Below are 26,968 nucleotides of genomic sequence, written 5' to 3' on the forward strand. Positions count from 1 at the left end.
ATCAGGCTCTAATGGGCCATGTACTGATTCTAGGGAGTGGAGTAGGTTACAGACCCAGCGAGGATCTTTGACGGGCAGATGAATGTATCTGGACCAAGGCTGTGAGGGTCTGCCTCCCTTGGGCTAGGTGGTTCAGGCCGCACTGCTAAAGGACTTCTCCAGAAGTCACTGTGGCTGGTACATCTGTGCTGTATCTGATGACCTCCCTGCTATCATGTTGTTGCTGGAAACTAGAGGTTCGGACAAGGTGAACAGAAGCTATGATGACGACGTGACATTCACATTACTGATGCTAAACGGGTTGCTTTGTGGGAAGATGACATGGATTGGTGGGGACCTGGAAGCCCAGCTTCTCAGTCTACACAAGGTTGGTACTTGAGACCATCTGGATATGTGGCAGACCTCACCCTATCCCAAGAATGAGGCTGCCTGGTTGGCCACAGTGCTCAGTCATTGCAAGTGAGAGAGGCCTTTGCTTCCCACCTCTGCCTCTTTGATCCCTGGGGTGTAACAGACTGTTCACTCAGCCGACCTTGGCTCTGCAGGGATGGTGTCCAGATAAGCCACACAAGGTCCTCAGCTGTTCCTCCTATACTAACCCTGTGAGTATCTGGTCAGAGCTCTTAGGGGAGGGGAGACTCACAGCCGAGGAAAGGGGCAAGAGGCACCCACAAGTATGTGGTTCCCCCGGAGGAAAGGGGCCACTTGGAAGGCTTGCCAAATGGAGGCCTTGCTGACTGCTCTTAGAAATATGAGGTGAGGGCTGGAGAGATGGCTCAGTGGTTAAGAGCATTGACTGCTCTTCTAGACGTCCTGAGTTCAAATCCCAGCAACCACATGGTGGCTCATAACCATCCATCTGTAATAAGATCTGATGCACTCTTCTGGTGTCTGAAGACAGCTACAGTGTACTTCTGTATAATAAATACTATAAATAAATCTTAAAAAAAAAAAAAAAGAAAGAAACGTGAAGTGAAGCTGACTGACAGTTCCACTGCCCAGGAACAGGGGTGCTTCTGTCCATGGCTTGTCCATGGCAGATGAAGACCCAGGTTTCATGAGAAGAGTGAGTACCCTCTCCACCCAGGCTTGGGGAGGGACTGTCACCTGCCCCTCTGCACCCAGGCTTCAGGGGAACTGTCACCTGTTCTACCCTGTTGTCACTGGCTACTGCCCAGGTCCACAGCACACCAGGCCCTGATATGGGTGCCCCTCACTTAAGCTGACCTCTGTTCTGAGCAGACCCTCTCACTTCTCGTGGAGGTAGGTGAGTGTCCCAACTCCTGATTCCGGGGAGAAGAGATACACAGCTTCCTGCAGTAGCCACACACTGTCCTGGGATATCCATGTAGTGCAGCCACAAGCACTTGGGCCCCCAGACATAAATCCAGTCCCCCCCCCCTTTGACAGACAAACAACCTTTCTCCGGCCCCATGTCCCCACTCTTCTCGATATTCTGCTCCCCAGGTGACTCCAGCGCCATGTTTAAGCCCTGGCTGTGATGATCCTGCCTGGGCTCTCTGTCCCCAGTCTGCCATGTAACTCATTTCTCACACCCCACCCCCACCCCAGCATAAGACTGGTTCAGACCTCTGTTGGGACACTAAGGTGGTTGCCCTGAGCTTCCAAGGGCTTTGTCTGTCCTGTGGGGTACGAGTCAAGCTCTGGCAGAGGACACAGACTGGGTTTCATCCTCCAACTGTCTGGTGCCCTCAGCTCTGCCGGGGTGCCAGAGGGCAACTTCCTCCCCCATCCTCTAACCTTCTGCACCCTGAGGCTACCCATTCTTCAGATAGCCCTAGAGGCTCTCTCACCACTTCTTGTGTCCCCAGGGCTCGCTGTTCCCTTCCCATCATGCTACATGGACTGTTGCAGGTAACACCCGGGGATGTCCTGAACAGTTTTGCGCCTGCTGCCGGGAATCTCTCCTTGGTTTGCTCAGTTCACCTCGGGGCAGTCACTTCACCTGTGTCCACCCCGTCTGCAGACGTGGTCCTATCAGGCAGAACCGTAAGAGAGATAAGAGCCTCCTAAAGGCTTAAGATCTTACTGCAGAGGAGCGATAAGCCACAGAGCTGCTATCAGATAGGGGACGAGTGCTGTCAACAATAGGAGTGTCTGCCTTCTAGCCACGGACAGCTGCTGGGGGTGGGCGGGTGGGGGAGGAGTCAGTCACTTGCAGTGCTGAGGAGACACCAGGAAGAGGTATTCTAACACTGCTCATTACTCCATCCCATCCCTGCAGCGGGGAACCACCCTTGACTGTGGGGGTGGGGTTCTCACTTTCACCAGTTCTTGGGCAAGGGCTTTGCAGCAGATACTTTGTACCTGTTAGATACAAAGTGCTCTGCAGAGGATATTTCTGCTACGTTTTGGAGGCTCTCCTGCCCGGGAGCTACATCTGCTACCTCTCCCAACCAAGGGGCCCAGAGATGGGATTCTTAATCTCTGGGAACCCACCCTAAGGCCTGCAAGTGCTGGTGGCAATTATGTCTTTATCAGCAAGATAAAGGTTGCTCGGTCACCGCCAGGGAGGGGGCTCTGGAGTGGGGGAGAGGATCTGCTAGGGATCAGAGCGGGCAACCTGACCTCTCCGTGAAGGAAATACCAATTAATTATCTTTTTTACAGGCAAACCAATTAGACTCCCTAATCACCTGTGTAGGACACGGAGGCAGGAGGCAGAGAAACTGCAGGAATAAACAGGACCGAGAGGACAGGCCTCACCGTGAAACAGCTGCCCTGGGCCCGGGACTCGCCAGGAGGAGCGCAAACCGGAGGTTGGAATATTTTCTTTGTTTAAGTGAATTCAAAAACTCAAATGTTACTAGCCCTGAGGGGATGGAGTGGATTCACCTGGAGGTGACCAGACACAGAGCATTAGTCTTCGTGTGCATTCCATTAGCCAAGGAAAAAAGCAGCTCAGGGCCTGGATAAGTTAGCGGCCAGGTGTCCCGGCGAGGGTGTCTGTGCTTCAGTATGGCTACCCTGGTCCTCCAGGGTTGCTCCTGTTCTTTTGGCCCTGCTGTGGCTGGAGTGAACCTGGAGGGTCTGCCACCCCCCCTCAACCCCCCCGCCAGAGGTTCTGCCCCTACAGCTATGGGCAACAGTGCCTGATTTCTATCCGGTCTCTGCATGGGTCTCCCCAGCATGCAACCCTCCAGCTCTCAGATTCCTTAGCCTGCTTGCTAAGCCAGCAATCACGGTAGCACCCCCCCCCCCCCCCCCCCCACCCCCACCCCCACCCCCTGGGCTTCCAGGACCAGAGCCTGACTAGGCGCTCACACAGTTTGCACACACCCATGGATCACCCACTGCTCCCTTTATGAGTGGGGGGGGATCAGGCCCAGGCAGGCAGGTCCAAGTGCCCCACTGCTCTACAGGTGACCTGCCCTATGGGCTGCACTTGCTTCCTTTTGGGTTCAGGAATGGTTTGAAATGTCTTTCATAGCCTCCTGTGCTCAGTTCTTGGTCTCCAGCTGGTGGCACTGTTTTGGGAAGCTGAGGAAACTCTGAAGGGAATCAGGTCACTGGGGCATAGATGTGAAGGTTATCTCAGGTCACTGGAGTATAGATGTGTAGATGTGCAGGTTATATCCGGCCTCTGATCTACTCTCAGTGGTTTCTGTCCACCAAGAAATGAAGAGGGAGGCGGGTGAGCTGGCTCAGTGGGTAAAGTACTTACTGAAGAAGCCTGAGGACCTGGGTTTGGGTTCCCAATGCACACCCAAAAGCTGTGTACAAAAGCCTCTGGCCCCATCTGCCGCCACACACATCTGTGTGAAGACCACTCTCTTCCAGCATATGTTTCTGCTGATGGGACATTTTGCCTAAGTGCACAATACCAAGTGGCCATGGATGGAAACCCTGAAAACCATCAACCAAAATAAACTCGTGTTCCTCTGAGTTGCCTGTGCTGGACACTGTGTCAGAGCGACCTGCAGGTAACTACTACAGGTCATCTGCCTGGTCACTAAGGTGGAACTGTCTCAGTTATGGAGGACCAATGTCTGTGTCCACATGCCACATGGCCCCTCCTGAGGCTATACCTTTTGCCCTGGGGTCAGGGCCTAGAAGGAGAATCAGCTGTGTAAATGGATGTTTATGGTGTAAGAAAATACAGGCCAGTCTCTGGCTTCATCCCTGCCCTGCTCCCGCTCCCAACCCGCCAGTTTTTGGTGTTTCTTTTCCTTTTTGACACTTTGTTATTATTTTGTGGGTTGTGCTGTTTGCCTGCCTGCATGTCTGTGCACCATGTGCATGTCTGGTGCTTGAGGGGGGCAGGAGAGGGCATCCAATTCCTTGGAAGTAGAGTCAGAGATAGTTGTGGGCTGCCCTGTGGGTGCTGGATGTTGAACCTGAGTCCACTGGGAAGCAGCCGTGGCTCTAAACTGCTGAGCTATTCCTCCAGACAGTTCTCCTCTCCTGACCAGACAGTTTTGATTTATTCTTTTATCAAAAACTTCGGACTGGGCATGGGGGTACACCCCTGTGATCACAGCTCTCGGAAGTGCAGGTAGGAGGATCAGAAGTTTAGGGTTGTCCCTGACTGCATAACACGAAGCCAGCCAGCCCAAGCTACAGGAGCCTGCCAAAAAACTAAAATTAAAAAAACAAACAACAGAACAAATGTTGATCTCTAGAACCCTGGACATGGTGGTACGTAGCCTGGTGACAATGGTGTCTGCTGCCCTCTATCTGTTTTCTGAGCCAGGCTCTTGGCGGTCAGTGGTGGCGCTGGGGCCCCAGGCAACATCATGGCTGCTCCGTAGAGCCAGGAGGTGCTGTGGCTATGCAAAGCGCATCATCCTTACTGCACCCCACACTCAATTGCCAGGAGGGGCCCAGTGTAATCTTCCCTGCTTTCCTGAAACACAGAGAGTGGAACTTATCTGAAGTCACGGCCCCTTTTCCCCACTCTGAATGTTTTACCAGAGCTTGCCTCGGGATCCAGAGTGTGAACAGTGGAGTGACATTTCTGCTTGGGGTTTCATTATATAGCTCAGGCTGGTCTAGAGCTATGGAGCCCCAGCCAGCCTTGAACTCACGGCAGTACTATTTCAGCCTCCCAAGTGCTGAGGTAAAAGGCATGAGCCTCTGCCTGCCCATGTGACTTTTCTTTTTCCTGAAGAGCCCACGCTCTGTGCCACGCCTAAGCGGGTTGGAAACTCCTTTGTGAAACTCACAGCCTCAGGCACGCGGCTGCTCCATGCCTGCCTCTGGAGCTCCGTGTCAGAACTGCCTTGGAACAGGGAAGCCAGCGTGCTACTGCTGGCAAGCTTCCAAGACTTGGGCTAATTCAAGGTTCTTTCTGAATCTGTTTCTGACACCCCCGCCCACTCCTCGCCTTCGGGAGGCTCTCCCCAGCCAAGCTGTTTGTATACAGCCAAACAGCAAGGCTGGGCCACTGGGACAGCAGCAGGCCCTGTGGGGATGCTGGAAGGGCCCCAGGCCAGGAGGAGCTACTATGGGGTTCCCAGGTGCCTGCTTATGTGGGGTTCCTGGTCGTATTTCATCTGTAGGTAGCTCTGCTCAGAAGTGGTGGCTGCTGGACAGCTGGGTAGCAAGAGCAGAAAAGCACACGGCAAAGCCGGTCCGATACAAGTTTGTGTGTCCACCGAGCCCTTAGCTCTCCTGAAACTCTGCCCGACCTAAGTGGCTGTAGCCTGGACCCTTTTGCCCCTAGGCAGGATGGGTGCGTACAGTCCTCAAGATTAGGGCCCAGTCAACCAGCAAAAGCTGGGATTCCTACTCCGGCCAACCTCATGCCAGCACGCACGGAGCAGGTAGAAAGGCTAGCTAACAAGGGGGCCTGGGTACAGGGGAGTAGCCGGCAAGGGAGGCAGATAGGTTGTGTTGCGGCTGCTGTTGGTGGCTGACCTGGCTTCTCTCTCACTTCCCTCACCGCTGCTCCTGAACCAGGTGTGATAGCATACAGCCCAGGAGGCTGAAGCAGGGGAATCTCTTGTGGGTTTTAGGCCAGCCTGGTCTACATAAGTGAGTTCAGGACAGCCAGGACTTTGCAGACTCTGTTTTGTTTTGTTTGGGCTTGGATTTTTGAGACAGGATTTCTCTGTGTAGCTCTGCCTGGCCTGGAACTCGCTCTGTAGACCAGAGTGGCTTCGAACTCAGAGACCCACCTGCCTCTGCCACTGAGTGCTGGGATTAAAGGTGTGCACCACTACCATCTGGCTCCTAGACCCTGTTTAAAAAACAAACAAACAAACAAAAAAACCAAAATGAAACAACAAAACTGTCCTCGAGGCTGGTCAGGATGCAAGCAACCTTGCTCTCTGTCTGGTGGGAGGCCTTTAGAATGGCCCAGAGTCACAGGAGAGGGTGACCTCAGCCCCGAGGATCACCTGAGACAGCAGGCCTGAGACCTTAAGGCCTGGGGTGGTCGGGAGCTAGTGTTCCCATGGAGTCCCTGCTACCTCTACGAAGGTCCACTCGATTTCTGCTCCAGAATGGTTTCTGAGTCGGCACTGTCAGCAGAAGATGACAATGGACATCTCGGTGACAGTACACGTGGCCATCCACCATTTAAGATGCAATGCTTCCAGTGCAGCTGGAATCCCCTGAGAGGGCCACTGCTCCATGCCATCTGCCTTGACTTGCTTCTCGAGAGACTCATACCACAGAAGAGTACATCACCACCTCCTTTCCAGCAGTGGTGGGGAGGCCTCCTGGTTCTGAGAGGTAGGAGCACTCAGATGTCCAGCTCAAAATAGAACAGTGGGGTCGGAGGCAGGTGGGGAGAGCAGGCTCCTTTAAGACCGCCAGGGCAAGCCCACTGTGGACCACAGCTACAGAGGCCAGTGGGGTTCTCGTGCTTGGGAGGATGGGCACAGGGCTGCAAGGGCTGCAGGCTCCATCTTGACACCAAGGTGCTGCTCAAACCTGTCCAGCAACTTTGAACTCTCTTAGGAAACTGCAGGTAGGAGGGGAGGAAGGTCTTTTCTTTCTTTAGTCATAAAAGCTCTTGGGGAACTAGGGGTGTGGCTCAGTGGTATTTGTGTGCTGGTATTTGCAAGGCCCTGGCTTCCATCCCTAGTACAGGAAAAGTCCATCAGATAAAATGTCTCAATTCTGCAGACAGCTGTAGACACAGCAGATATCAGGCCTGCAGTTAGCCTAAGGCTTTCCTCCCAACCAGTCTCTCTTCTACTGCAACTCACAAAGCACCTGTCCACGACAGGAGCTCAAGGCCAGACCGTGGCCTTTTCCTGACCGCTGGGACCCTGGGACTTAAGAAAGTTCCAGGTTACGCCCTCTAGGGAGAGTCTCTCTGTTTGTCATAAGTCCTACTCTAGTTAGAAGCAGACTGCGAGCTTTTGGCAAAAGTAGCCTCGAGTCTGCTCCCATGCCTGGTGGAACAGACATTCTGTGAAATTCCTATGGGTCCACTCTGGGGCTTGGTGAGAGCTTCCAGGCTCCACTGGGCACCATCTCTTCCCCTTGGACTCTGGCAGGGTTTTGTGGGGCTTCAAGGCCACATAAAACGCCACATGGTGTTAGCCGTACATGACGTCCGAGACATGTTTCTTCGAGATTCAGGCACACAGTACTCAGTGGCCTCTGATTCAGGGTCACCCCTCATTTAAATGCCCAGTGGTCTGAGGCTGGCCTGCAGTGCCTGCCCCATGTGGCTGGAGCGCCCACCTCTGGCAGACACTCTTACTGCCTCCCATCAGCTGAGGGGCTTCGCCTCTACACTCAGGTTCTCATGAAGGCAGCGTGAACCAGTAGGTGCTGTGTGTGCCTGCTCTCTCTGCTGCTGGCGGTGGGGGCTGCTCACAGGCCCAGCTGTGTGCACAGAGGTGCACAGGTCCACATCTGCATCAGGTTTACATTTGCCTATAACACAGGTGCTGAACTCAAATGTCCTTGGGCTTCTGAGGACTCATTTTCCTTATCTGACCTCTTGCCTCAGGGCTGTCAAGGCAGGGGCTCCCTGGAGCTACTCTGCTGTCCTGACTCTAACCACCATGGTCCTCCTCCAATCTCCAACTCAGACCACTCCATGCATGAGCCTTCTTCATGCCACTTAAGCTCCGTCTTTCATGCTCACATGGGCCCCAGGTACGTCTTCATTCTTAAGACTTAATAATTTTAGGATATATTCGCTTAGGACAGGAAAAGAGAGAGAAAAAAAAACAAAAACAAAAAACAAACAAACAAACAAAAAAAACCACCAGACAAACAACAAGAGCTCAGGGGCTGGTGAGATAGCTCAGCAGGTAGAGAGGCTTGCTGCTAACCCTGACCTGAGTTTGATAAACCGGGAACCATAGAGTGCAAGGAGAGAACTGACTCGGGATGATTGGGCTCTGACTTCCATATACATGCCATGGCACGGACATGTCTTCCTCCCGTAAATAAAAACAAAAATAAAATTAAACCTTATTTTTTTTTATATGTGAAAAGAGAGAACCTGTCAGAATTAAGAAGCCCTAGGGGAGGGAAGCAGTGAGTGAGAGATTCAACTTTACTCAAGAGAAAAAACAGAATTCAGTAATGCTAAAGGGACATGTCAAACTGCAGGCTGAATTTGCTCACGGTTAACATGTGGGGACCCCACACACCCCACAAGCCCTTTGTATATCTGCATAGACTGACATCTGAGCAAACTTCCATTCTCATCGCTGCCTTGGTATGGGAAGCAATACATCTTTTCATGCTATATTTTTCTGGGATTTTCCCTCTCTATATATAATAATTTGTTACAAAAGAATTTATAGTACAAATTTCACTTTAGAATTATGGCTCTCCCGGGCTATTCTGCCGTAATTAACCACAGACAATTAATATTAAAATGTAGTATCACCCGGTGAGGTGATGAAAATTTCCAGAAATTCTCTGCTAAACATTCCGCCACTTTATTGGCAAGACTGAATTAGCAGCCAAGGGCACCTTGGTTCTTAAAATTGTCGTACAGTAACAGTTGATTCTTCATAGATCAAATTCAATGATTACTCAAAGTCATTTATCCAACACATGGAAAAGAGAGAACATGCAGACCAACTGGAAACGTGCAGCAGGATGGTTTATGCATGAGAGAGAGAGAGAGAGAGAGAGAGAGAGAGAGAGAGAGAGAGAGAGAGAGAGAGAGAGAATGAACCTGACCTTCTCTTACTGCCTTGGCTCTTCTAGGTTCCCAAAGCTAATCTGCAAGGGATTGTCTGAGCCACAGGGCCCAGAGCCCACCTCATCCATTCTGCAGTCAGCAGCCGGCACCCACAGCGTCCACGCGCAATCACCCGCACCTGCCGCATGAGTCAATGGGCCCAAATTGCGGGGCGCGGCAGACGCCCCACCGAGAACAAGGAACACAAAGGGCTCTGCGCTTCAAGCTGTGGGTGGGAATTACAAAAGGTTAAGAGACTAAATATAAAAAGCCCTTTGAATATAAAATCAATGTGCTTTGTTGCTAAAATCTGGGTGCTGTAATTTATCCAAAATAGGACTTGCAATATCTGGCAATAATCCACGCCTAGGAATTGTCGGTTCTGCTCATCGAAATGCAAATAGTCTACTGGAAACTTAAAAACAATTAAAACAACTGAAATATTTCATACCAACAGAATAATGAAATACCACATTTTGCAATTACCTATTACTGACATTCAGGCTCCCGGCACAGAGTGTATTGTCTCTCTTCGTTTGATTATTTGTGAAAGTGGAAACACAAGTTTTCAGAGGGTTTGTTTCATGAATTGTCTGGAATCCCAGACCAAGGAAGCCAGAGACCCTGAGTCCCAGTTGGAGGCACAGTAGGCCAAGGCCAGGGATGGCCCAGAGGAGGCGCAGCATCTAGAGTGGCCTCGATGACCTGGTGGCTGGTGCTTCTTAGCAAACCTCAAGAAGTCTACCTACATGTGGGGGTGGAGGGGCTGGTCTGACTCTAGTCTGCTGTGGGTGGCAGGCTATCTGGGGGATCAGTAGCCTCCACTCAGGGACAATGCCTCCTGAGGCCCCTCCTGCCAGTGGTGCCTAGTTCCCTCTCACTAGACCATTGTGTCACATGCAAGCCAGAGGAATTGAGGGTAGGCTGGGGGAGCCACTTGTCTGCAGAGGGGCAGGTCTGTTTCTACCTTGGGAGATGGGACTCCCTCTACCAATGGCTGTTGGCCTCGGGCTTTGGGAACACGTTGAAACACTGATAATTGCTTTAAAGTGTGTGCTGCCTCCTGCTCTGCTTTAATTTCAGGTCTGACTCATGTGTGCTCTATATTTCACCCACAGTCTCCTTCCCCCCTCCTCTCCTCCTCTTCTTCCTCCTCCTCATCTTCCTCCTCCCCCTCCTCCTCCCTCTCCTCTCCCTCCTCCTCTTCTTATTCCTCCCCCTCCTCTTCCTCCTCCTCTCCCTCCTCCTTCTTCCTCCTCCTCCCCTCTCCTCCTCTTCCTCCCTCCTCCTCTTCCTCCCTCCTCCTCCTCCCCCTCCTCCTCCTCTGCCTGCTCAGGGCAGCCTGACCTCTGGGCTGGTTTACTCCAAAGAGAAACCCCTCTACACCCAAAGGTGGAAAATGGCAGATTGAACATGCTGTCCTCTAGGGAGTACATGGTGGGAGTGGGGTAGGTAACTTGTCCCCTCACTCTCACATGAATGACCCTAAGCAGAGACTACTGGTCAACCTGGAAAACTCATGCAATGTGAAGTCAGCTGAGGCCATTGTGACCCTTTCCATGCTCCCTGCTGGTCTGGGAGAAGCAGCTGCCTGGCCTGCTCACTGCCAGTGCTATTATAGCTGCAAGCCCCGTCATCACAGCCCAGTGGTCTGGGGTGTTAGAGGCTGGGCTGCGGGGCTTTGGGAGTCACAGTGGGACAGCCTTTGCCACAGATGCAGAGTGGATGCATGGTCTGTGCCTGGTGGTGCTGGGGAGCCTCTCTGACACCCATCCGTGTATGCAGCGTGGATGGGGCACCTCGATGGAATCTCTGTTTGGCAGAGATGCCCAGTGTCCAGCTTCTCCTCCTTCTCTAACAATGGAGCCTAACCTTTGTCATGCTTATTTCCATGTGACGGATACATGGCTGTCTGATCGAGTTCTGCCCATCATATGTTCTACTTCCTGCTTAGTAAGATTTAGTATGATGACAGAAGCTTCTAGGATCATGCCATGGTAAACAAAACGACATAGAGCAGAATAAAAGAGAGAAGTGGGGCTGCATGGCTGCTGATGGACCTGCCCCTGGCTTCTGTATGAGGAAGGAGCAAACACCAGTGGAGTGGAAGTTAGTGCTGTGTGGTTCCGTGAGAGCAGTCATATCTCATCCTGACCACTCATCCGGCTCACAGTGAAGCAGTATTTGTTGGGAACAAAGGTCAGTCCCATATCTGCCCATCAGCTAGAGTGTGGAGGGAAGGAGTGGGAGGAGAACCATCCTTGTCTCCAGCTGTGCATGAGGTGGTGTCTTATGTGCCCCACACTGAAGCATCATCCTAGGGCATCTAGCAGGAACAAGAACCGTGCAGTTCCCTGTCCTCTCCATCTCAGGCCTTCTGCCGAGCTAATGTCTACTGACTGAGCTCTGTGGGCTCTTGTCTCTGCCTTGCTCCTTCGTGACTTATCTAGGTGGCTGGTGAGGTAAGCGGACACTTTCTGAGACAACCAAACACAGTCAGGACATCCTGCCCACAGGGCCCATGGTGCCTGGCTCCTTCCAGTGCAGCATAGGAAGCAGCTCTAAGCTATTGCTGCAATGCTGTCCCTCAGTCCTTCACATAGCACTGAACCACAGGGCCTGAGGTGGCCTCACAGGCCCTTGGCAAGGATCCGTCTAGAAGGGAGAATGTTGGCACCAGGGACCCAGCGAGAGAGCAAAGGGACCATGCCGGGGACAAGAGAAAGATAATCAGTTTCTGTTTGTTTGTTAGTTTTTAAGTACTGAGGTCCACTCTAAGGACACAGTCCCTGGTCCACTTTTCCTGCGTACAATGAGACTGCTTTGGCTGGAGTCTCTAGGCACAGCTTGGCACTTCTGTGTAGGGTTTGCCTTCTAGCTCCTTGTCACAGGTTGAGACGTGCCTCTCCTGATGCCTCCTTCCTGCCAACCCGGAAAGGGGCTCTAGAAGCAGCCCCAGATGTGGGAGAAGCCTGTGCCAGGTCCCTGGCAGCACAGGCTCTGTTCTTTTTTTTTTTTTTTTTTTCCCCCCACAGGCTCTGTTCTAAGCTGTGACATTCAGGCTTTCTGGCCACAGGGGCACTCACCATGAGGGTGGAGGGTTTCTTTTTCATACCTTGCTCTTGCCCAGGGCAGTTAAACTTCTGGAGTGACTTAAAGACTTTGCAAATGCCTAGGGAGGAGACGCAAATGGTCAGAGGGCTCCTCCATTCTCCAAAGAGCTCGAGGCCACAATAGGAAACTGGAGGTGCTGGGTGGGAACCCTGAAAGCACTGCTGGGATCACAGAGGCAGAGCAGTCGGGTGTCAGTAACTGGGAAGAAAGGGCAGCTTTGGATGTTATGTTGATAGCGGGAAAACTAGCTTAACCAGATCGTAGTTTGAAAATTAATAGTACAATAAATTTGTCTAAATGAATCGCAGAAAAGAAGGTAAGCCTGAAGGATTGAGCGAGAAGGGTGTGCTCTCCGTTGTCACCACAGGCCGGAGAACAGAACCGCCTCTCCTGGGCTCCTATTCCTTTTGGCTTGGGCCTTTGCACTTTTCCTGCCAGAGACCTGGACTTCCGTGCAGCAAATGGTGACAGAAGAATGGCAGGAGCTGCCTGGTGCTGGGGCATGGCAGTCCCTGCCTGGTGCTGGAGCCCTGGAGGCTGACAGACTCCTGAACAAGGGTGGGAATTCCCTTGCTTGGAAAACAGCTCAGTTCCCATGGGATCCAAGGGCCTGAAACTGGGCCACCCCTGGACCCTTTGGGCCATCCCTGGACCCTTTACCCTACCTTTTGTGACAGATGGGCAGACAGAGCAAAGTGCAAAGATTTACCCATTCCATGAGACTCTTGGGCAGGAAAGTTTTAAGAAAGGTAGAAATAGATAGAAAGCCATTTCCCAGACCCCTGGTCTGCCACCTTGGTTTGGTCTGGATTTAAGCAGGTCTACCTCATCTAGCCCTCCTACACATGATGGGGGAGGGGTGGTTGTACACGTGGCCTGTGGAGGTTGGTGACCTCATTTTACAGAATAAGTAGAATCCAGTTAGACAAACAGGGAAAAGGCCTCCAGGCTCTCACAGCCAAGTCCAGGGGTGCTGGTCAGCCCTCAAGGGAACAGTGACCTGGGATGTAGTCAGAGTGTTTGCTAGAATGACCAAGGTCAATATCAGACTTCACATGTCAGATTCAAGCTTTGTGGTTCTTCTGAAAGGAGACCCATGCTCTTTGTGGCTTCTGCGTGCCTGAGACCCCAAGGTGACAAACACCTCACTGGTCTTACACTGAACATGGGCTTGGCTCCTGTGTTAACCCTGAGTGTTCTGGGGCCCTTGGGGCCCTGTGCCCCTGGGTGGCCTCTTCTTAGATTGTCCTTCCTATGATAACATCACACAGACTCTGAGCCACACCGGGGAGCTGCCTGCAGGAGACAGGGCAGGCACTTTTCAGCAGCACAGAGCAAACTCTGAATTCTGGGGCCTGGTTTTCATTGAGACAGCAGTACTTGGCTCTGAAAATCTCTCGGAGCAGAAGGCGTGGCGCCCAGTGAGTATTTTTATGCAGAAATAGGAGAACTATTCTGCCAATGCAGCATGAAATTGCCCCTGTGACTGAGGTGGGGACAGACGCAGGGGGAGATGCACCACGCTGCCTCCTGGGGCTCACTGGATCTGCCGGCCCGCAGGCCAGATCAGCATGGCTTCCGTTCATGGGCATGCAGGGTCTGCGTGGTCTCTGGAGCCTGTTGCTTGCGTGTAAGGGAAGAATATGGGCCCTCAGCCCAGCCTTTGTGTTTCTGTGGCAGGATCTGCAGCCTCTGCTGCTTCTCAAGATGGCTGTCTGGACGATCCTCTTTTCAGAGATGCTGCTGCCCTGGAAAGACCTCTACCCACCAGCCAGCCGGCAGGACTTCTGGGGGAATACCCCAAGTCTGTGCTGCTGAGACCTCAGCCTCCCACCTCACCACTGTCCTTTGTGTCCCTCCTCTACCCTGTGACTATCAAAACTGCAGAGAGTACAAGCCGTCAGCCACTGTCAGGAGGGCTGTGTTGGGCCTCAGGATGAACCTGAGGAGGCGCAGGAGAGCTTAGGCAGCACAACAGGTGGGATAGCCTGTGACAAGCCTGCCCTGTGGTCAGGAGAGACCTGGCAAGAGGGTGAGTGAGGCTGTACAGCCAGGAGAGCAGATGGGCAGAGCCCGGGTACAGGGGGCTCTGGCCTGCAAAGGGCTAAGCCATCACAAGAGAGGAGCAAGGGCAGGGGTAAGGGAGGGGTCGTCCCTGCCCAACGCCAATGTGGAGGTTCCTGGGCTGAAAAGCAGGCAAAAGGCAAGAACAGACTTGGGGGCAGGAGTGCTCTATGAGGGAGTTGTGTCAGGAGTGGGAGCATGCCTAAGTGGAATCTTCAGGGTATTCACGTGACTGGACAGCCACCTGGTGATTGCATCTATGTACTAACAGAGAGACTTGATTAAGGGCTGTGTGTAGAGGACAAAGGGGTCAAGGTAGGACTCTGGCTCCCACTGGCAGCCACAGTGAAGCAACAGGCAGGTGGGAAAGCTATGTCCAAGGCATGCTTGCCATGACCATAATTGTCGGTCAAACCCTGGCTTTTGCCAGGAATTATGGGTGGCATACACCTATAATTCTAGAACTAGCAAAGCTGAGGCAGGAGGAAGATGTCTGTGTGGCATACAAAGCAAGACCCTGTCTCAAAATTAACTGGCAAATCAACCAGCCACCATCAACTACTCCAGGATTATACACAATCGTGTGGAATTACGAGGCTCCATGCCACGTCTACCCTTGATTTCAGGTCTGGGATGTGCTACAGTTTTTTAACGCTTGGTTTTGCCTTTTTGATTACCCAGGGAAGTAGTTCTTAACATGTGGCTTGTGACCCCTTTGAGGGTTAAATGACCCTCTCAAAGGGGTCACATATTAGATATCCTGCATATCAGATATTTATATGTTATTATACATCCAGATATCATATTATGATTCATGAGTGACAAAATGGCAGTTATGAAGTTGCAATGAAAATAACTTTATGGCTGGGGTCAGCCCAATGTGAGGAACCGTAGTAAAGGGTCACAGCCTTAGGAAGGTTGAGAAACACTGACCTATAGCCTGCACTCTGCCTGAGAGCCACAGACCTAGGATCCCAGTGCCGGGGGCTGGGGATCCTGGCTGTCAATCCCGAGTCACAGAGTCCACAAAGGATCCTAAACACAAGGTGTGTGATTTTGCCTGGAATATACCCTCTTACAGAACCTCCTCTCTTCTGTTAAGAGCCCAGAAGAGGTCAGACAGTGGTGGCTCATGCCTTTAAACTCATCATTTAGGAGGCAGAGGCAGTGGATCTGTGAGTTTCTGGCCAGCCTGGTCTACACGGTAAGATACAAGCAGTGTTTGTATTGTGTCAGCGTATAGAGCACCTAATGCCACCAGCACAACAGACTGCAATGATAACACTTCGCTGCATGGATAATTCTCAAACAACTCAAGAGGAAATCTGGCTTTGAACTGGGGGACCTGGCCAGGGCGCGGGTCCTGCCTGACCTGGAAGTAGGACACACGTCTCTGCGAACGGTCAACCAACACACACGCAGTGACATGGACTGGAAAGCCAGGCAGCCTGTGACCAGACAGGGCCACGGACCCACAACTGAATGTGCTGCTGAGCTTAGGTTGGGTCCTACGGCTTTGACCAGCCTAGGACCACAGGCTGTCCTCCATAGCTGCTGGTTTTGTGTGGTAAGGATGTGGGCTACAGGATCACCCAGGAGAGGAAGCCCTGTCTCTCCCTGGCCCTCTAAGGGCAGCTATGCTTGCTCTCAGCTATGGCAGCTCAGGCCTGGGCATAGCCCGAGCATCCTGTTTCACCTAGGTTCACTGTGCCTTGTCACTGATGCACTCAGGTTCTGAGGGCTCTGTTACCTTGGATACCCCTGATGGCTGCTACGACCCACTCACCTGGCAGGATGCTGAGGGTGTCTCCCTGGCCATGGAAGGCTTCCGAGTCCAGCACTGGCTCTGAGTCTTTCTTGGAGAGTAGCAGGTCAGCTCTGGCGCTTTCCACAGTGGACCCGGGCTCCAGACCCCAGGACGTTGACACAGACAGAGGGTAGGGAATGCACTGGAACCCGCTAGGAAGGAGACATCAAATACTGCACTGAGGCTCAAGGGAGCAAGGGGCAGGCAGGGGGACAGGGATGAGGCAGCCTGCGCTCTGTATATGCCCTGGCCCTGGCCCTAGGACTTAGGCTAGTCGGAGAATAGTATTTAGTCGTCCTCAGAGGGCTGTGTGGCTCACCCTGAAATGCTTGCTAAGCTGGGTCCAACCAAGGCCAGAGAAGAACCAGTGAGTGGCTTCTCTTCTATGTCCTGTGTCTGCTGATTATGAGGCATATGGCTCCCTCAACACCTCTCCCTCACCCCCGACTCCCTGTCAGTCTACCTGCTTCTGCTTCTACCTTTCAAAGTCTGGCTGGTTGACACTGCATCCCAGGCCTGCCCTAGTCATAGTACACGGGACATGTGGGCAAGAAGGACACAGGGACCTCTCTCCAGCCCAATCTCCTCAGTGCCCCAGGGAGGGTGTATCATCCTTACAATGGGGTCTGGATGGGTGTCTCCATGTGAGCGTCATCCATCTTGAAAAAGCTGACCTCAGAGTACTCCGGGAGTTGCACGTATCTGACTCCTGCTGAGATCTTCAGGACCCGGCCGCTCTCACCTTCCAAAGGAAGGAATCAAGAGACAGACGTGTCCTTTAACTGTGTGGTGGAAGGGCCAGGCTGGGGGTGGTGAGGTGAAGGGAGTCTGTGCTGCCCCACTGATAACTGTCTGTGCCCTCCTCGGATGAGTGCCTGGCGGAAGTAGTCTCCTGCGGTTTTATCTTTCCCGTCGTCCTTATTCCTCCACCTCGAGTCCTAGACACTGACTCTTCAGCTCTGGGCCTTGGGTCCCCGAGGGCTATTTGCCCTGGCCAGTTGCCTTCATGCTCTGGGGGAGGGGGTGTCTCTTCCTGGGCAGCTCATGGGTCAGTGTGCTACGCCTTGCCCAAGGTTGGTCAGCTGCTCTTCCTGCTCATCTACAAGCTGGCCATTGGCTGACGGCTCAGCCTCACTCCTCCTCTTCCCCAGTCACTAATACAGGCCCATATGTACAACCAATCCCTAAAAGCAATTTTTCTTTCCTTCCTTCCTTCCTTCCTTCCTTCCTTCCTTCCTTCCTTCCTTCCTTCCTTCCTAAGATTTATTTATTTCTTATATATAAGTACCCTGTAGCTGTCTTCAGACACACCAGAAGAGGGCATCAGTCCCATTACAGATGGTTGTGAGCCACCATGTGGTTGCTGGGATTTAAACTCAGGACCTCTAGAAGAGCAGTCAGTGCTCTTAACCACTGAGCCATCTCTCCAGCCCTAAAAGCAATTTCTGATTGGGCGCACATGCCGACAGGCCTGGCTCTCCACATTGTGCCCTTTCTGGGGCAGATAGAGCTGGTGGAGCCGGGCACATGGCCACACCTGAAGGACCCAGCAGAGAGAAGTGCTGGTTAACATGGGGACATCGTGATTGTTGTGGGTGGGTCAGGATGGCTATGGCAGTGATGGGCAGGGGTGTGATGGAGTGGAGGGATGGTCCTGAGCTCCCAGACCTGACACAGCTCTGATATGAATCTCCAGCTTCACAGAGGACTTAGGAAGTGGCCAGGTTCCACAAACTGAGAAAAGGCTTAGACAAAGTGGCAGACCCCGGTGACTTGAGGTAGCAGTGGAGAGGGTCAGCTTAGACCCTGGTGCTTCCCAGTAAACTCTCTCAGCTGAAGAAAAAGAGCTAGAAATATGGGGAAGGAGTTACGCAGTGTCTAGGGATATCAGAGCACAGCTTAGGGCACCCATGAAAGGAAACTGCATGGGGCTAAGAAAGAACTAAAGGAAACTCGGGCGAGGGACTGAAGGGGCTGGCATGCTTGCTCCTACGAGCCTAAATGGAGAGACTCTCAAGTCCCAGGAAACTGGCTAGGTGCTCTGAGGGCCTTGCTCTCTCCTTCAGACTGCGCCTTCTCCACATAACTTCCTTCTGCCTCAGGACAAAAGCTCAAGAATATTTATAGGAATACAAAAATATCTGGCGTCCAACAAAGTAAAATTTACAATGTCTGGCATTAAATCAAAGATTACCAGGCATGCAAAGAATGTGGGAAAGTGTGGTGTGTAATGAGGAGAAAAAATAAATTAGTTGCAACTGACCCAGGGTGCTAGAATTAACAATCGGGGACAAAAGGAAATTTATTGCGATCCAGGCTGTAATCCCAGCACTTAGAGCAGTGGGTTGGGACGAGCAGGAGCTCAGTGGCACCCTCAACCACAGGCTGAGTTTGAGACCCTGTCTCAAAACTGAGAGCGGAGGATGGAGTATGGTAGCTGTGCTCTTACGCTCGCCAGTGGAAGCAGAAGCACTGGAGGTAAGAAAGGGACACAAGAGGGGGAAAGTGCAGTGCAGTGCAGCTGGGCATGGAGGCTCACTTCTGCAACCCCAGCACCACGAGGTCCAGGCAGGAGGGGCTGCTGCAGAGTCAAGGCCAGCCAGGGCTGCAAAGAGAGTCTGCAAATTACAACGAGTGAGGTTGAAAAATGCAGTGATGAGATTCACGACAAATTAACTGATGCAGAAGAAAAGGTTTGTGAGCCTAAAATAGAGCTGGAGAAGTCATCCAAACAAATCAAACAAGAAAGGAAGGGAGGGAGGGAGGGAGGAGGGAGGGAGGAGGAGGGAAAGGAAGAAAGGAAAGGAGGAAGGAAAAAGGAAGGAGGGAGGGAAGGAAGGGAGGAAGAAGGAAGGAAGGAATACAAGAGCAAAGAGGAGAAGGAGCTTCTGCAAACAGTGGGATGATTTCTGCTATCTCACACATGGGAAATAAAACAGAGAAAACTGAGAAGTTTTTCCTAAGTCCATGGATACAAGAAGCTCAGTCCAGTGGCGATGACGGAGCAGCCGCCCTTCATCACGGAAGAAGAACCGAAGCCTGCAGTTGGGGAGGACACCCCAAGGAATCCCGCAAGGGGAAGCAAATCTAGGTGCCGCCAGACATCAACAATCAGCCTTCATTACAGACGGTAGCCAGGAGCGATGATACTAGATGGAGACCTCCATCTGTAGGAGGGAAGGAAAGCCAGGAGAGAATCGATGGGGTCATAACTAATGAGGCAATGGGTCAGCAAGATGGCCCAGCAGGTAAAGGGTAAAGGGGCTTGCTGCCCAGCCTGATGAAAGGAAACTGCTGAGGCCAAAAAAGAAAAGAAAAAAGAGAAGAAAAGTCTTCATCTACTGTATTAATAACTGTGCTTAATGTGGATCAGTTAGAGAGGGGAAGTCAAGCACATCTAGAATCCGATACTTGCAAAGCAGAGACAGGAGAATGGCGAGTCTGAGTCCAGCCTGGGCTGCATGGTTATGAATCCTCATGGCCCTGTGTGGTGGTTTGAGTAAGAATGGCCCCCACAGACTCATACTTGAACTTAGGGAGTAGTATTAGGTATGTGTGGCCTTGCTGGAGGAAGAGTATCACTGAGGGGTGGGCTTTGGAGTTCCAAATGCCCAAGCCAGGACAAATGGCGCTCTCCCTCCCTCTTTTCTTCCCTCCCTCCCTCCCTCTCTGCCTGTTGCCTGTAGATTGGGATACAGAGCTCCTAGCTACCCTCACCTGACCCACATGCTCTGGCCATGTTGGAGGCCCTGGGACCAAGCCTCCAGACTGTGCGCCAGTTCCGATCAAATGCTTTCCTTCATGAGAGTTGCTGTGGCCATGGTGTCTCTTTACATCAACAGGACGTTAACTAAGACACTCTGGTTAGGCAAAGTTCTCAGATATGGCCAGTACAGCAGTAGTGCCTTTCTGTTGGTGCTCTGGGGCTTCGATGGAGTGGGTTTCATCAACATGGACCTTTGAGTTCTGAGAAACCGCAAGCCAGGCCACAAACTGAACACCTCACGGGCCTGATATGGCACCTGACTCCAGACTGAACAGGACACTTACTGGCTCCTATTTAGGACCACACAAGACAGGATCTCAGTGTGTAGCTCTGGCTGTCCTGGAACTCACTACGTAGACCAGGCTGACTTTGAACAGAAAGGTCCATCTGTCTCTGCCTCCTAAGTGCTGGGATTAAAGGCATCGGCCACTGTGCCTGGCCAAGACGGTTCCATTTTAAAAATAAGCAGGGAGTCTGAAGAGATGGTTTAAAGTAAAAGACACCAGTCCAACACGAATTCTTCTAAGAATCAAAGGATAGGAAGTGGGCGGAGAAAAGAAATTCCCAGACCAATACCCTTCATAGACATGGAGGGGAAATTATTTAAAAATTTGTGGCAAATTAAATCCCAAGACAATTCATTAAAGAAAAGTCTTTAAGAAATGGGCCCTGGGACAACTAGAAGCCACATTCAAAGGATCAGACCTCTATTCCACAAAGATTAACTTCAAATAGGTCACAGACTAAACATAGCTAAAACTGTAAAGTTCTTCACCCAGTATCTCATACAGCGGTGTGGTCGGTGCACAATTGCACTGAGCACCGGGAGGTGGAGAAAGGGTTTCAGGAGCTCAAGGTCACCCTCAGTTTCACATGGAGTTTGAGGACAGTCTGGGCTACATCAGACTATGTTAATCCCCCCCCAAAAAAAAACACCTCCAAAAGATATACCAAAATCAGCAGTAATCATATTAACAAAACAATTGTAATCAAATATATCATGGGAAATAGTAATTTATTAGTAGATTTAAAAACCACTGCAGAGGGCTGGAACAATGGCTCAGTGGTTAGGAGCACTGACTGCTCTTCCAGAGGTCCTGAGTTCAATTCCCAGCAACCACATGGTGGCTCACAACCATCTCTAATGGGATCCGATGCCCTCTTCTGGTGTGTCTGAAGACAGCTACAGTGTACTCATATACATAAAATAAATAAATATTAAAAAAAAAAACCACTGCAGATATGTGCACGGAAAACGCGTGTTGGAGAGGTGAGACAGATCAGAGTGTTAATTAGACAGAGTTTTACGTCTATGAACTACAGGCTCATTGCTAAGAGATGACTATCTTCCCCTGGAAGACTCATTGCGAGCCCATCAAAACCCCAGTGGGCGTTTGTTGTTGGAGAAATTGACAAGCTAATTCTAAATTTATGAAGAAATGTAAAAGACTCCCAAAGAGTCCAACAGTTAGAGAGAGGACGGCCATAGGGTGCCCCGTTTTTGAGGCATACTGAAGAATGATGTTTTTTTTTTTTTTTTTTTTTGGTTCTTTTTTTTTTCGAGCTGGGGACCAACCCAGGGCCTTGTGCTTCCTAGGTAAGCGCTCTACCACTGAGCTAAATCCCCAGCCCCGAAGAATGATGTTAAAATGGCATGGTTTGGCATAGAAATTTACCTGGTAAAAGTGGTCACACAGGCCAGTGTGCAGAACTGAGAGACCAGACAGAAGCCTTGACTCAGGGATGGGGGATACTGAGCAAGGCAGCTCAATGGAGAAAGGGTGTGTCTTTCCAATAGTCACGTGTCCAATAGTCACGTGTCTAGCGGGCACGTGTCCAGTAGTCATGTGTCTAGCAGTCACGTGTCCAGCAGTCACGTGTCTAATAGTCATGGCTAGGGAATGGATCAGACATTTGTCTTATCCACAAAAGTTATCTCAAAATGGGACACCAAGTTAAATATGAAAGCTAAAATAACATAAGACTTCTACAGGAAAATAGTCTATGTGGACTTCCTTCAGTTAGGCAGGGAATTCTTAGATACAGAACCAAAACTGACCCATTGAACGTGAGCAAGATGAACTTTGTCAAAATTTATAATTTAAAATTTATAAAAGCTTTTTAAAAATGAAAAAAAAAAATGTGGGCTGGAGAGAAGGCCGGCGGCTAGGAGTGCTCGCTTACCGAGGACTGGAGTTTGGTCCCCAGCACCCACATGGCAGCTCATAACCTTTTATGGCTGCAGCTCTGGAGGCTCCCAGGCTCTCTTCTGAACTCTACAGGCATCAGGCATTCATGTGATACAGCGTACAGACATGCAGACACAACATCTACACACAATAAACACACAGACAAGTACACTCTTAAAACAGTATTTAAAGGAAACCAGAAGCAGCTAGGCTAAAGAAGTGTGGTGAGCAATGAAAGGCCAGCAGGGTAGCCAAGAGGAGCATCTTTAATCCCAGCACTGGGGAGGTAGAGGCAGGGGGATCTCTGAGTTCAAGACCAGCCTGGTCTACAGAGAAAGTTCCAGGGCAGCCAGGGATACAGGGAAACCTTGTCTTGAAGAGAAACAAAACAAAACAAAATAACAAAAAACAAACAAACAAAAAAACTGCTTTAACTGCAAAACAGCAGCACTGCTCCCACACAGCAGGGAATAGGCCCCAGAGCGACGGGTGGAGTGCAGTCTGTCAGGAGAAGGATAATCAGGACTGTGTAGTCTGCTGGGGGACTGCAAACGGGTGCTACTATTTGGGAAAGTGACACTTACTATATGTATTTTAAATATTTATTTGTTTTTTTATTTACTTATTTAGTGTATGTGTGCATGCACACAAACACATATGCACACATACATGTACACACCACAGATGTACAATCAGAGGACAACTTATGGGAGTCAGCTCTCCCCCTCCTCATGAGGGTCCTGAGCATTGAACCCTGGTTGTCAGCTTTGGCAGCCAGCTTCTCACATGCTGAGCTACCCCAAAGGCCCAGTACCTCCTGCGGAAGTTTGAGCACATCGCTCATTTGATGCTGCAGACATACGCAAGGGAAATGAGGATCTGTGAGCACAAAACCTGAGTGGTATTCACAGCAATGATGCCCCCAATGTTAGTCCCAATGCGAGGCAATCAGGTGTGGCCTGTCAGGGGTACAGGCTGCTGCTGATCCGTAAGGAGGATGGGTGAGCATACACTGCAATGCAGAAGTATCTCCAAACGCCATGCAAAAGGGCAGCAAGCAAAGGCCACATAGGGTATGGCTCCCCCTGCACGAAATGTCCCAGAGCCAACTCTACAGAGGCAGGAAGTCAGCTAGGCACTGGGGCAGGCACACGGCTGGAAATGAGACCAAGGGATCTGTCTAGAGCTCTGCGACTGTTCTGAGAGGGCACTGTGATGTGGTAGTGGCCGCTGCCTGCCCATATCTACAGAGTTACTAGAGATCATGGAATCTAGCTGGACATAATGGCGCATGCCTGTAATCTCAGCTCTGGAGAGGCAGAGACAGGAGGATCAGCTCAAGGCCTGCCTCAGCTACATTCTTCAGTTTGAGGCCAGCTGGACTAAATGAGACCTTGTCTTGAAAAACAGAAAACTGAATGGCTGGAGAGATGGCTCGATGGTTACGGCATACACTGCCCTTACAGAAGACCCGAGTTCCGCTCACAGTGCCCACTCTTGGTGGTTCGTAACCATGTGGAACTCAAGTTTCAGGCAACCTGATGCTCTCTTCTGGCCTCTGTGGGACCTGCATGCATATATGCAGACCACACAGAGACACAAACACTTATTTTTAAAAAAGGAGATCATGGAATCATTTAATACTGAGATGAATGGTATGTGAATGATACCTTAATAAAGTTACTAAGCTTACTCAATACATATATTAAATATTTTATTTTTATTTATTTATTTTTTTAAAAATTATTTATTTTATGTATGAGTACATTGAATCTATCTTCATACACACCAGAAGAGGGCATCAGATCCCATTACAGATGGTTGTGAGCCACCATCTGGTTACTGGGAATTGAACTCAGGACCTGTGGAAGAGCAGTCAGTGCTCTTAACCACTGAGCCGCCTTCCAGCCCAATATTTTATTTTTAATTATGTACACATATGTGTGTCTGTGTGCACATAAGTACAAGTGCTCCTGGGAGCCAGAGGTGTCAGACCCCATCCCTGCCCCCAAGCTAGGTTACAGATGGTTCTGAATCGCCTGATGTGGGTACCTGGAACTAAACTTGGGTCCTTTGCAGAAGCAGTCTGTATCAACTAGTGAAGCATCATCTCCAGGCCACGTGTATGCTATGAGTCTCTCACGGAAGCATTGAACAAATTAACAGATAGTGGGGGTTGATATGGTGGGCAGGGCTTATGAAGTTGGTGGTCCATACCTTGTCTTGGTATGAGGTTCATTTATCTAAACAGGAATGACTATACCAAAGAGGAGTGAGAGACTGCTCTTGGTCTAGCTGACTTGCTTAGCCAAGCTGTCTGTCTGCCTGTCTGCCTGTCTGCCTGTCTGCCTGCCTGTCTGCCTGTCTGTCTGAGACAGGGTTTCTCTGTGTAGTCTTGGTTGTCCTGGAACTCACTCAGTAGACCAGGCTGACCTCAAACTCAGAGATCCCCCTGCCTCAGCCTCCCGAGTGCTATGACTAAGGCATGTGCCACCACCATCTGACTATCTTTTTATCTTTTGTGGTCTGTACAAGACATAGTAGTCACTAAGTGAGGGTTTGCATGTGTCAAAACACATGTTCATGTGTGCATGTGCGTGCGCGCACACACACACACACACACACACACACACACACACACACACACGTGTGTGCTCATGTACTCACAAGACTGCATCCACCCTGCTGTCTTAGAGGCCTCCTGAGCCTTCTGCAGTTACCAGGCCGCAGGGACTTCTGTGAGCCAGCCACCTTACCCAATTTGCTCTGCTTGAGAGCCTGCAGCCCACTTCCTCTGGAAGAACAGGGTCGACACCTTGAAGACACTTACTTTTGGCAACTTCCCCGTCATCTTGCTGTAGCTGTACACTCAACGTGAAGGGAGATCCTTGGACCACTTCCAGTAACTCTGGACCAAGAACCACAATCTTCTTAGCTTGTGCTGGGGGCATAACAAGAGGCTTAGCGGTCGCAGCAGCTGCCATTGAGAGTCCCAGTCCTTTCTCACCCTGTTAAAGGGGCTAAGATGACACAGCTGGGGCCAAGACCCCAAGGAACCGACCTGCTAGGCAGTTTGGTTGGCTGGAGCACTTGTGTCCCTGGCTAGGCCCACCCCTGCGATGGCACCTCTGTCCTAAGTGTGAGGAGAGGCCACTAGGAACAGCATGGGAGCAGTGACCGGCCAGGAATTCCAAGCCAAGGTAGACATGGACCACTTTGCAGTCATGTCTGAGTGTAGAGATCTCAAGAAAGCCTAGAGGAGGCTGCACAGGCAGCAGCAGTGGCTGCGGGGTGGGGTTGTTCCGTAACCCAATCCTGGGCTGAGAGGTCCCGTGAGTAGGAGGTATCTACGGCTGAGGTACTGCGTTTCGGGGGGAGCTGTGGCGCTGGTGCTGTAGCTGGGAGAGCCCACAGGTCTGAGACCCTGCTTGTGGCAAAGCCCCTCGGGTCCAAGGTCTGCCGAATCAACTCGAATACGCTTTCCCTGAAAAGGGCTGGGTTGTATGTTGCACTCCACCCCAACTTGGTCCTTCCCCGTGGCTGCCCAAGGCCACCTGAGATATAATGAGGCCAGGTTCAAACACAATCAACCCACGGAGGGCTGGGAGTGCCTACCTGCTGGGTGGCCATTAATGAACATCCCACAGTAGGTGACTCCTGAGCAGTGGACCAAGCTGCCAAGCCCGCTGAAGACATCATTGTGCCACTGTCCCTGCCGGGAGAACAAGGTAGCCTCAGAGGGTGGCTCCAAGGGGCTCCGGGACCCTTTACTACAGGAGCCCCCGAGGCTGTGGGGTTACTGTGCCTTTCTTTAGGGGGAGGGGGAGGCACTGCATCTTGTTAGGAAGGGTCCGGCTTGCCTTGCTAAGTGTTCTCCCCTTGGGATTTAATGATACCGGGAAAGAGAGGAACAAAAGCACAGTGCACACCACTCGAACAAAGCACCACTGCTCGGGCACGCTGCACACAAAGGCCTCCTAGCACAAAGATGTGGCACTTAGCTGATCACGAGGGGACCTGAACCTGTGACTACAGTGGGGTAGGGCCAAGGTGGGTTGTTCTGATGCCCAGAGCTTTTAATGAAAAGGCAATTAAAACACGCAACTTGAGCACACACATATACCTCGGGGTGGGAGTGGGGTGCTGCTTGCCACGCTCCCCACTCTGCCTCTTCTGTAGTACTCCTGGGTTCACAAGCAATAGTAACAGCAGGAGGGTTGGCGCCACAGAAAACTTCAAGATCAAATGGAGTTTTGATTATGAATTACTTGTATGGGGGAAATGAGCCAACATCAGGCTTGGTTCAATTCACTCTCCTGCTGAAGTTAATTGGGCACCAGCTGCCCTACCCTGTCCAGGACCTCCCTCTGCAGGGAGCCCAGGCTCCCACACAGTCAGTGATGGAAGGAGCACTAGCCAGTCTCTGAGAATGCAAACAAGGTAGGGAAGTGGGTGGGGTGGTGGAGTTCACACAAGTCAAGAGGCGCTGAGGGGCCGTGGTTGCAAAGACGGTGAGAAGGTCGAAGCCCTCCCTAGGGAGTTGAGAGTCCCACAACCTGGGAAGAAGCTTCTCATGGGCTGCTGAGAGCTCAGCCACCACAGAACAGCTGGATCTAAAGAGAGGAATGCAGAGAGGCCTCTGGCTAGGTGAGGAGAGTAGGTACTCACAGATGCTATCCCTGAAAGTCTCAGATGCTGTCCTTGAAAATCTCACTCCTCTAAACCTCATTCACAAACAACAGGCAGCCCCAGGGGCCCCTCTCAGTTCAAGAGAGGTCAGCAGCCAGCTGTGGAGCACGTGGGCAGGGGCATGGTTGCTCAGCCATGTATAAGCCCCTCTGGGATGTGGATGGGTTTTCATCCTGAGAGTTGCCAAGTCACCCGAGTGAGGCCTCCAAGGTG

The 26,968-nt window shown here is 51.3% G+C and overlaps 1 protein-coding gene across 3 annotated transcripts in view; it reads right to left on the bottom strand.

The window, feature by feature from the left end:
• The window catches only part of Morn1 (MORN repeat containing 1), a 58,927-nt gene that overhangs the window by 18,092 nt on the left and 13,867 nt on the right, over positions 1–26,968 (bottom strand). For all 3 annotated transcript variants that reach the window (XM_032893495.1, XM_032893489.1, XM_032893485.1), the window contains 4 exons: positions 25,682–25,778; positions 24,897–25,007; positions 16,730–16,853; positions 16,091–16,263 (listed from right to left, as the gene is read on the bottom strand). In XM_032893495.1, coding sequence (XP_032749386.1) covers positions 16,091–16,263; positions 16,730–16,853; positions 24,897–25,007; positions 25,682–25,778 — 505 coding nt within the window. The remainder of the gene's footprint in view (positions 1–16,090; positions 16,264–16,729; positions 16,854–24,896; positions 25,008–25,681; positions 25,779–26,968) is intronic.

The sequence above is a fragment of the Rattus rattus genome, chromosome 1 (assembly GCF_011064425.1).
Source record: "Rattus rattus isolate New Zealand chromosome 1, Rrattus_CSIRO_v1, whole genome shotgun sequence".
NCBI classification, from domain to species: Eukaryota; Metazoa; Chordata; class Mammalia; order Rodentia; family Muridae; genus Rattus; species Rattus rattus.